Source organism: Tenrec ecaudatus, chromosome 7 (assembly GCF_050624435.1).
Source record: "Tenrec ecaudatus isolate mTenEca1 chromosome 7, mTenEca1.hap1, whole genome shotgun sequence".
NCBI lineage: Eukaryota > Metazoa > Chordata > Mammalia > Afrosoricida > Tenrecidae > Tenrec > Tenrec ecaudatus.
The window spans coordinates 38,188,958-38,200,654 of NC_134536.1; the positions used below are offsets into that span (position 1 = coordinate 38,188,958).

The 11,697-nt window shown below is 47.1% G+C and overlaps 1 protein-coding gene across 1 annotated transcript in view; it reads right to left on the minus strand.

The window, feature by feature from the left end:
- ENPP1 (ectonucleotide pyrophosphatase/phosphodiesterase 1) overlaps positions 1-11,409 on the minus strand; it is an 87,586-nt gene extending 76,177 nt beyond the window's left edge. The window contains exon 1 of the mRNA XM_075554536.1: positions 11,165-11,409. Coding sequence (XP_075410651.1) covers positions 11,165-11,407 — 243 coding nt within the window. The 5' untranslated portion in view covers positions 11,408-11,409. The remainder of the gene's footprint in view (positions 1-11,164) is intronic.
- Positions 11,410-11,697: the final 288 nt, after the last annotated feature.

The following is an 11,697-nucleotide window of genomic DNA, read 5'->3' on the forward strand; positions in this document are numbered from 1 at the left end:
TTCCGCCCATGCTGTGTGTGGACCTGGCTGGTAAGGTCATGGCCATCCAGGAGGGGAGCATGCTACCATGAATGTGTCTGAATCCATTATTTGACTCTCCTAGCTCTCAAGCTCTCGATGACTTCAATATAATATTTATATATCTCAACCGTACAATTGTGCTTATTGAACCCATGATTAGTGGTGGGGGGGTTGGCATCCCAACTCATACCACAAATGGTGCCCATTGTGTGGCAATGAGTTATACCCAATGTAACAATTGTACAGTCCACTGGAATGTAGAGTGAATCGGAAAATTGTGTTTAGTGAGGATCTGGTGTGGGGATTGGCAGATAAGTAGTGGAAATAGTGAATAACTATTTTAAAGCGGATAATGGGGCAAGGTAAAAGTAAACCTGAAACTGACAGTACTATGCTCATCTACTTACTGAGAAGACAGGGTGTAAAAGTAAGGAAGAAAAAGATGCAATGTTTTCTAAAAGTAGCAAAAAGGTATAACCCATGGTTCCCGGAGGAAGGAACTTTGGATCTAGAGACCTGGGAGGAGGTCATTGTAAACGTAAAGAAAACACAGAGAGATGGGGAGAGTATCCCAATGGAGACGTGGTCTCTGTGGGTTCAAGTTAAGACGGTCTTAGTACTTTTGCAAGAGGAAGAGAATGAGGATGATCAGTCTAGGAAGAAGTTTTGTGTCTATTCAAATCTAGAAGAGCAAGCTAAAGCCTCTGTGAATAAACATGATTTAGGTGATAAAACTTTTGGAGAAACTGAAAAGGCAGGGATTGATTTGTTATCTAAGGCCTCCAATTCTAAAAGGAACATTGTGGCCAAAGCCTATATGCCCTCAGGGGGCCAGGAGGGTTGTCCAGCCTCCGGCTGGCTCTCCAACCTCCTGCCCAGTCCTCGAGCCTCCTGCCGGGTCTCCACCCCACATCCCCTCGGCCCACACTGTGCGTGGACCTGGCTGGTAAGATCACGGCCATCCAGGAGGTGAGCATGCTGCTATGAAATGTGTCTGAATCCATTATTTGACTCTCCTATCTCTCATGCTCTCGATGACTTTAATATAATATTTATATATCTCAACCGTACAATTGTGCTTATTGAATCCGTGATTAGTGGGGGGGGGGGTTGGCACCCCAACTCATACCACACAGAGTGAAATATATCTCTAGGATTTCTTTGGTTATAATGTTCACAGCAACAGAGGAACAAATTAAGTTGCCCAATATTTCATCTTGCTTGGATCCACAATCGATGCGTGGAAGCAGCAGTCAATGCTTTTGGGTCAATCTGCTACAAGACCTCTTTAAAGTATTGATTGATAGTTTTCTCTAATAGAGTCCTGGTGGTCCAATTAAACACGAAGCAACTTAGAAGGTTTATGTTTGAATCGACCTAGTGTCTTAGTATTGTTGTGACTCCACAGTCCCCCTGAAAAGACCTCAAGGAGTTGCCAGGTAGCCAGAGACCATATTTTGTGAAATATTGCCTTCAAAGCTGAAACTTTGTTCTACCCACGCTGTAGTTTGCTTATAAACATTTTTATCTGAAACCACTTAAAGACACTCAAGAGCCACATGAGGCTCTGTTGGTGGAGCAACCTCACTGACAGTTGTATTTATTTGGCTGCACAATGGCATCATTTAAAAAGGACTTGAGTTTTGGTTCAGCTCTCTCTGTAAGAGGCCCTAAGGCCCCAGGTGGCTAATTAAGGCGTTGGATGCTTGTTAATGCCAAAAACGCTTCCAAAGGAAAGGACGTGCTTTGGGAACAAGCTATTTTCTCAAGAATGTTCTCCTGAAAACCAAGATAAAATGATCTTTAAGGCTCCCCAATCATACCTCTGACGGAATGTTTGCCAATTAAATATGTGCAAAAAATCCTAAAATAGGGTGAGGAAAGAGTCAATTTAATAATGAGATATACACTCTACTCTTCACTTATTTACCATCTTGTTATCTAACATTTGTAGCAATAAATATCTACTATCTGACAGTCTACTATCTGGCTGTTTTGCCCATTAACAACCTCTGTCTGATAACAATGAATCTGGGGGCAAGAAGCCAGAGTAACCTTGGCTGTGATGGCTACAGTCGCGTTTCAACTTGCAGGGGCCATGATGCCTAGTGATTTGGCAGGCATGCAATGGTGTGATTTGATAGTTGTGAGATGATCTAGCTATGCTTTATTTTGTGATCTCCTGTGGTCATCTCCAATTTCACACGACGACCTGTCTTTGGAACCCAACCCTGTCAGGAAGTGAGGAGTGGGTGGGTGTACTTGCCAAAAATGCATTTCCTCAAAAATGGACTTCCTATCATGCATTTCTATTTAGCTATTCTATCCCTTTAAAAACAATAAAGCTAGAAGGAAAGCTGGATAGAAAAAGCGCACCTATTTTAGACTTCCACTAGGTGATTAAATTACTGAACGACCCCAAACTCATATTACATCCCACCACGTAAGTGATCTTTGATGTCACTCCACTAGAAACATTGTCAAGTATGATTTTTGTTTGTTTATTTTTAATTGGAGCGAGCAAAGGAGAAATGGAAATCCAATGGCACACATGCTTCCTGTATCAAAATGTAGCTAGCATTAGTTATCATGGAAAAGGCAAAGGGATATGATGGTATTAGCCTTCAGTCCAGAATAAAAATTTGAAGGTAAAAATCTTGAATTTGAGTTATCACTGCTTACTACTTACTAGTGATGGGGACAATGGTTGCTTCCCTTAGTGAAGTGACTAAACCCACATCTGAGCGAATTGAGCCGCTTGCTAACAATGCATGGCATTTGGATCTACTCCAAAGCTCTTAAATTATAATTCCTGGATTAAAAATCAAGCCCATTGACATCACCTGGATTCCAACTCATAGTGACCCTCTGAGCCAGGGTACAATGGCCCTCTAAGATCTCTGCGACTTTAGCCCTTACAGAGGCTTCAATGCACTGATTACCAAAGACACCTCTTCTAGCCAGAGCCTTGTTACTCTCAAGAAACAAGCTTCATTTTCCTGATAGGTTAGGGAAGGAGTCGGAGGGAAAATGGACAGATTATAATTCAGGTATGAATCGTTGTTATCAGGGTTAATTGGGATTGCCATCCTGCTGAGTATAAAATAAGCTATGTCAGAAAAAGGAGGTAGAAAGTTTCGCTACCAGTGAGAGAGCAGCCAGGAAAGAAGCTGTGCTTTGGACCCCAGGACTCCTACTCTTTAGTCCAGGAGAGAGCTTTGACACCAGGGGAGCAGCAGAGTAACACCAGCAGTGAAACTAGGAAACTGAGTAGGCGGCTTGCCCGCCACAAAGCAAGGGAAGCTGAGTGCTTTGGGGCAGAAGGGTGGCTTGTGGAGTAGGGTGCCCCCAGACACCAAACTGGGGAAGCTGAATTTATTGACCATGGAACTAGAATTGAGTGCCTTCAGGTTAAGTCTTATAGCAGAAAAGGAGGTCCTTTAGGCCTTTACTGGCAGCCCTGAAAGAATCCAAGCAGAGCAGAGAGCAGGCCCAGAGGTGGAGGGCCCAAGAGAGGCCTGCCTATCCTATGCACATCACAGAAGTATCCTGACCGAACAACTGAGTCCTGATAATTTCTCACCAAAATTGTAACTTGTTAACTTCCCCCAATAAGCTCCACAATCATAAGCATTTTCTTTAAATTCTGTGGGTCCACAGCAATAAATTAAGGAACGTAGCTGAAATGTAGAGAGAACGGTGGGAGGGAGAACTGGAGTTAGAATGGGGTTAAGAAGGATGGAGGTGAGGGGTGGGGGATGTTTGGCCCCTGACTAGCGGCAATCAGCCTTGCAAGCCGGGGGGCAGATGCAGCCCCACACAATTTCCTCAGAAGCAGAATGTTACATCTTCTTTCTACAGAGCAGCTGCCAGTTCAAACCCTGGACTTTTCCATAAACAGATGAACACTTAACCACAGTGCTACCAGGGCGCCTGCCTCGGCCTCCTGGCCTGGCCAGGTGTCTGTGGCTTCGATGGCTGTTCTACACATACACAGGTAGGCTTCGGGAGCTTGAGCCTCAGTCTCCTCCTCTACTAAAGCCAGGTGACTGTTCACCATACTATCCCACTTCAGAGTTCTTGAGGAAGAGTCAAGCGAGAAAATGCTTTTGAAACGTGCTCCGTGACTCATTCCAGTCACCTAAACTTTCATCAAATCCTTTCCCAGCCAATCTCCTGGAAAGCAAAAGGAGAAACCTATCCGAGGGGTGGCAGGTGTTGTCTTCATTCTTGTTCTGGAGCCTCGGATAGCTGCTACTCCGGGGAGGGAATACGCGAGGTAAATACCTCCTTGAACATACATGAACTACGCGTCACACGTCCGCACGCTCTTCGCTGGATGTACAATTCCGCTTGTCTGGGATGCCACGTGTTCACACTGAGTCAGCATTCTGAATGGTCAGATTTGGGTTTAGAGGAGTAATTGCTGTTCAGCCTTGAGCCAATCCATTAAAAGGTCTCTTGTTTCTGATGTTTGGGGAATATTTTATGGTGGATGAAGACATGTTTATTTTAGGAAAAGTCAAGTCGCTTAACGACGAGCTGTGATTCAAAGGCCTGTTTGTTCCGAAATCACTTGGAACCTGAGATGCCTACCCCGCTGGCAAAAAAAAAAAAAAAAAAAAGAATCGCAATGAAGTGGTCTGGCTTGCACACAAAGCCCATGAAATGGAGGAAGTGCATCTGCGATTTTTTTCCCCTAAATCGATAGTATTTCCAAACTCAAAAAATAAATTGAATACAAATCAAATCTTATTTGATTTGGATATCTAATGGGACAGGGGATGGGGGATTCCAATGAAGGAATGTGAGTAAGTTTTAGGTTTAAAAATTCTGGAAAGATTATTCCAGAAGGTCAATGTTTATTATACAGAATGTACAAGGTCTGTTAGGACACTACCAGGTCTTCCAAAAGCAAGGAGGCTGCTGGGGTTGCATGCCATCAAGCAGACTCTGGTTCGTAGCCGCCCACGCAAACAAAGCTTCCCCCCCCCCCCCCGGGGGGGGGCGGTTCTGCACAGTCGCCTTTGCAGAAACAACTCACCAGGACTGTCTGTCTGTCTTCCTTCCAGGAGCTGCTGGGTAAGTTTAAATCCCTAAGCTTTAGACAGCAGCCAAGTGCTTATCTGGCACCACCAGAGCAGGAGGCCAAACTCGATGTCCAGAATTCACTGAATAAGCATGATAGACGGGAAAGAAGGTGGTAAAAGAGTGGCTGTCTGAGAAGGAAAACAGGGTGGAAATTGCTGAGATGGAAATGCGGATAGCAAGAAAAGACGAGGACAGCATGACCAGAGGCAGTGGAAGGAAACAGTGGGAGCGGAAACTCAGAGGGGCGGCTTTGTTTTTCAGGGTCTCAAGGTTCCCATCTTTGACAGGGTGCAGGCGGGAAGGATTTGAGCTTTCCCGGCCATACATTGGCCCACTGCTCGGGGAGGGTTTACTTTAACAGAAAGCAGAAGTAGAGCAAACAGCGGTCATAAGGGCTGAATTTGGCATGTGAGTTAAGTCACTGAAAGTGAACAGAAGGGGACATGAGTAAGCGTGGGAGGTGCTCGTGCACACCTCAGGACAGCCCCACTGGAACTGTTTATGCCCAAGTGGCTCCACTCCTGCCTGTATTCACGGCTATGCTCAGAAACACTCTGTGGACGCAGGAGCCAGGCTCATCAGGAAGGCACGCTGTCACAGAGGCCCCCCAGTCTTTTCTACGGCATGCCGGCCTTAGTTGGGAACAATCTGCAGTCATTTATGACCTCTTCCACTTTCTTATGCACCGGAAACACTCACTCAGCTATGCTGGGAAATTTGGGAGACAGCTACTTGGTCAACTGACTGGAAGAGATCCTTATTTGTACCCATTCCAAAGAAAACTGATCTAACAGAATACTGTAAATTACAGAACAGTATCACCGATAGTCCATGAAAACAAAATTTTGCTGAAGACATCCAACAATTGCAGCAGGATATTGACAGGGGTTCGGGCTGGATTCAGATTCAGAAGAGGATATGGAATAAGAGATGTCATTGCTGATGTCAGATGGACCTTGGCTGAAAGCAGATAGTACCAGAAAGATGTTAACTTTTGTTTCATTGACTTTGACAAGGCATTTGACTGTGTCGATCATAACCAACTATGAAAGATAACCTGGAGAAGAATGGGAATTCCAGAATTCTTCATTATGCTCATGTAGAACTTGTACATGGATCAAAGAGCAGCTGTGAGAACAGACCATGGGTACACTGCAGGGTTTAAAATCAGGCTGTATCCCCTTGCCACACTCATCCGATCTGGGTGCTGAGCAGGTCAGCAGAGAAGATGGCTTCTATGCAGAGGAGCGCAGCATCAGGACTGGAGGCAGGTTTCCTAACAACCTGTGACATGCAGATGGCATTGCAGCCTTCATTCAGCATGGATTATAACTCATTGTCAAGAAGACCCAAATCCTCACACCGGGACCAAGAGGTAACAAACATGATAAAGGGAGAAAAGTTTGAAGTTGTCAAGGATTTCATCTTGCTTAGACCTACAAGCAATGCTCATGGAAGTAACAGTTAAGAGATCAAACGACTTCGTATTAGGTAAGTCTGCTACATAAGACCTCTTGAGTATTGAAAAGCATGGGTGTAACTTTGAGAATTAAGGTGCAGCTGGCCCAAGCCATGTTTCAAATGCCTCATGTTCACGTTGGACATTGAACAAGGATGACTGAAGAATGGACGCATCTGGATTGTGGTGCTGGAGGAGAATATCGAAAGGGGTGTGGCCTGCGAAAAGAGCAAACAAATCTGTCTTGGAGGAAGTACAGCTGGAGTGCTCCTCAGAGGCAAGGATACAGCCACTCGGACATATTTGGACATGTTGTCAGGAGAGACCAGTCCCTGGAGAAGGGACTTGGTAAAGTAGAGGGGTAGCAAAAAAAAAAAAAAAAAAAAGCAAGGCCCTCAAGGAGATGGACTGACACAGTGGCTGCGACAGTGGGCTGAAGCATAAGAACGGCTGGGAGGGCAGCCCAGGACCAGGCAGAGCTTCATTCTGTTGTGCATAAGGTCACTATGGGTTGGAACCAACTCGATGGCACCCCACAGCATGCTCGAATAAAAGCATTATCTCGGTTTTGATCTTTTCTTAGGCTGCCGACCCAAATGTCTTCTCTCACAGTGAATCCACGTTAGTATGTCCAAACTGCACTTGGTCATACAAGGCTGCGGTTCAGGATTCGGTCTTCTCATCTTTGCATTTTCCAAGTCAAAGCACAACTCAATCTAAGGGAAAATGCCGTCCGTTCCTTTGTTTGGCCAACAGCTGGCACTGGATGACGCCCAGGCATGACCAGAAGAGTACTTTGCACCTTGCTCTCACCCTCCCACCCCTGCAAACAAAAACCCCATACGTACTGCTGTCAAGTCGATTCCGACCCACAGTGACCCTAGGTGATAGAGCAGACTCACCCCAGAGGGTTCCTACGGCTGTAATCTTTATAGCAGCTGATTCAGCATCTTTCTCCTGCAGAGCAGTGGGTTCAAACCAATGACCATTCTGTTAAAGCAAAGTTCTCAACCGCAGAGCCACCCGAGGTAACAGTGCTTCCCAAGCAAACAAAACTAACTCACGGCCATCAAGTCTGCGATGGCTCACAGCTTCCAAGAACTGTTTATTAGAGCCTGGTAACAAACACTTTAGGAACACACACGACTTCTCTGGTTTCTGTGATCCTCTATTTTGAAATGAAATGCTTAACTCTGGCTAGACAGATAGTAATGTTTATAAACCAAACAGCAAGGTCTGTTCCAAGTGTGTTAAAGGGTAGAGGGCTATCGAGATAAGCTTATGGGTTGTCAGAGGAAAGAAAGAGAAGCCAGCTAGCAGGGAGCAACTTCACATCACACCAAAATTTCATGTCAATCATGCCAACTTCTGCCGTTTTTCAAGAATATTTTCACCCAAAGGTGGTGGCTGACTTCAATAGCCACAACTACCCCACAAAGCCCATTATGCAAAGGTATATGTGTTCAGAAATACAGCAGACAGCACTATTGAGAGGACTGAATTGCAATGTGGTTGAAAATGACCCACACGTTTAAAACTCTTCCAGGGAACCAGAAGAGCATTTCAAATCAATTGGCAAGTCCAACTTCAGTGGAAGTCTGAATGCCACAACCTGAATTGGAGCCAAGGAAAGGTGGCCTGTCCTGCCCATATCTACTGAAGCACTGCATTTTAAACTGGTTTTCTCCACATCCTGGCTAATCCTAGGCAAGGGCCTGTCCAGGGCCCAGAACCAACGGACTCGAGAACAGAGCGTGCTGTTCGTCCTCACGAGGAAACTCCAAAGAGCAGAGAAGCAAGGGCCGGGAGGTTGTTTCTTCCTCCAAAGAGCAGAGAAGCAAGGGCCGGGAGGTTGTTTCTTCCTCCACACTCACATACCGAGATCAATTAGGTTTCTGTGAGAACATTTCAGAAAAAAAGATAAATAAAAGGCAGCTGTCATCACGTTTCCAATGATCTGGGAGGCCACTTGTGCAAGGTAACTCTTGCAGATTGAATCCTTACAGATTTTTGGGGGGGTATGGGGTAGGGTGGGGTGGGGAGGGAGAGCGGGGTAGGAACCTGCATGGCTGGGGACCTCAGTTCTATCTAATCCCATCCCCAAGAAGCAATTAGTCCAATCCGCTGCTTCAGCTTTATGAAAAGCTGCTGATGTTTCACCTGAAAAAGAAATCCTATAATTGCCAGTCCTCTAAAAAAGACATGTTCCAGACTCTTTGATGACAATTGTTAGGTTCCTTCTCCAGATGTTTCCTTTTAGAAGCACTGCATTTGGGGATGGCCCGGGGGAAAGAGGGTATTGAAAAGGGAAGGAAGGATAAGGAAGAGGGAGTTTCACTCAGTTCAGTCATTAAATCACTGAGTTTCCACAGTGCAGCAAAACTGCCGCCCTACCCTGGGCCCCATCCCCACTAACCCCCTACAAATTAATTGTCAGTTTGCCTGAACCATGTTCCTCAAGGTTTTTTTTTATTGTGTGATGATGTAATCCTTCCCATACGATGTGATCAGCCAGTTTCGAGGAGATTGCAGTGTATGCACCGCCCTTACTTAGATCACAGCCCTGACTGATGTACACCACGGAGTTCCCAGCAGCAAAAAGGCGAATGAATGGGTCCGAGAAGCGGAGAACTGCCCCCACCGAAAAGACGGATGGGAAGCAGAGCACGCCCTCTGGAACCAGCAAGCCTGTGCGGAGAACCTCCTAGCTGTGGAAAAGGGAAAGAGTGACGCCAAGGCACGTGGAGATCTCCAAGGAAGAGCTGTGGGCCGATTTTGAAAATAGACAGGGATCTTTCTTCAGCGATTACGAAGAGGGAAAGCCTTCCTTGGGGCCAGCACTCTGAATTTCGACTTCTAGCTGCATAAACTTTGATTGGATATATCTGATCGACTTGCGGTATTTTTGTTATAGCATCAACCAAGATAGTGAGTTGATTGGAATTATTAAAAAGTCATAATTTTCCTACTTGCAGCCATCAGTCTCAAGATATTTCTATGTGGAATTTCCATTTGTAGCTAATCAAAATGGAACTGAAAGTTTTTCACCAAAAAGATTGCAGCTGTCAACAGTGATGCTCAAACCAAAGGCACAGCTTTGCTGATTATTTTAGCTGATTATTTATTGATGACCGCAAGGCACCTGGGTAGGAATGATATGAAAACTGAATTTAGCAGCTGGAAAAAGTCTCCAGGCAATAGCCATCTTTAGAAACAGGTTTGCATTGGAGTAACATGCAGATCTGATATACAACTGCTGTGCCATAAACACTTGAAGGTGCCAACATTTAACGATTAAGTGATCTGGCTGCAAAAAGGGGACAGAAAATTCAGACAAAAACTAAAAAGAAAGTGAGTTCTCATCAATATTATGGGTCCTATTCTCAATAAAGTGATATATGATACAAAAAGTCTCCTGAGACATTCGCATTATGGGGGTTGGGCCACTTGATCCTTAGGCTTAGTTTGGAGGTGTTTTAAGCTCACCTTAGGACCCCTGGTGATGCAAGGAATTACACCTTGAGCTGATAGGCATTTCCAAACCACCACCTGGTCCTAGGCTTTCTACTCCTGTAAAGAGGTACAGTCTCAGAACCCCATAGAGGCAGTTCTTCCTGACCTACAGGCTCACAGTGAGTTGAGATAGATTCAATGGCAGTGTGTTTCACTTATTGGTTGTATAAGACATTAAAGAGGCCTGGTGGAATAGTGGTTACGCTTGTGGCTGTGATCTGTAAGGTATGCAGTTCGAAACCACCAGTCACTGCAAGGGAGAAAGACCGGGCTTTCTACTCCCTTAAATAGTTAGTGTTGGTAACTCACAGGGGTACTTCTACCGTCCTATAGGATTATCATGAGTCATCATCGACCCAAGGGCAGTGAATTTGGTTTGGGGTTTGGGGAGGTTACATTGGGTGGAGGTAGGCTCAAGATAAAACATCTTGGCGGTTGGTATCTAGGGCGCTGCCAGCAGTTCTCAATATATTTTGATGCGTTCCATTCCATCCTCACCGTAGCCCATTGTCATGGGTAACGGGGTTGCAGTGGTCCCCATTTTACAATCATCAGTCTGGTTAGCAACGAAAACCCTGCAGCCCACAGGTAAAAGAGGGTTTTTCCCCTTCACATTATGAGAACATGGCTGGAATTTTTGGGTAACTTCGAGGAAATTCCTAAACAAACCCAAAGAAAAAAGTGTTCAATGATGCACCCAGAGCCACCCAAAGGGGCTCTCAAAAAAGCTGCAATCTACTACACCAACAACTTTCGGGCTGATCAGATTTCCCGCGAAAACTCCACTCTTTGGAAGGAAAAAGAAAACCCAAAGGTGAATTTCTGAAGATGGCAATTTTGTTAACAGTCTCTTTCCCAGCAAACAATAAGACCCAAGGACGCGAACTGCCGCTGGGATCAGGACGAAGCGTGGCGGTGGAGATCGATCAGCGCGCACAGAAACCCGCAGCGCGGCGCGCGCGGGCGCAGCGGCAGAGAAGCCTGCCTCTCTCCGGGCCGGGGTGCTGACCGCGCGCGGCGGGCAGCAGGAGAGGCCGCCGCCTCGCGCCCTGCCGCGGACGCCCGGCCCGCCCGACCTACCAGCGAGAGCACTTTGTAGGTGTTGGGGTCCTTCACGGGGCGCGCGCGCGCCGCCTTCTCCAGCGGTTCCTCCCCCAGGTCCATCGGGGCCAGCAAGGACACGGCCGCGGGCGGGGCGCCGGGGGCCTCGGCGGCGTGGCTGCCGCCCGCGTCGCGGCCGTTGCCCGCTGAGCCCTCCGGGGCGCCGTGGCCGCTCTCGCTGCCCCCGCGGCTCCCGCCCCGCGCGCACCCGTCGCGCTGCATCGTGGCCCTGCGCTCCGGCCTCGCCGCCGCCGCCGCCTTTAATAGGCTCCGCGGCGCCCCGCCCCGGCCCGCGGCCGCCCCGCCCTCCCGGCCGGAGCCTGGGCTCGGGTCCCCCCGCCCCGCGCAAAAGTGAGGGAGAGCCATCGACGCCCCGGATTATTTGGCTTCCTGTCTGATTTCGGGCACTCTGCGTGTGGGTTATTTTGGTCCTTGTCGTGGGCGTGTCTTGACTTTGCCCAAAGCCTTTCCCTTCCCGCGCCCCGGCCGGGCCCGGCGGGACGCACACTGGC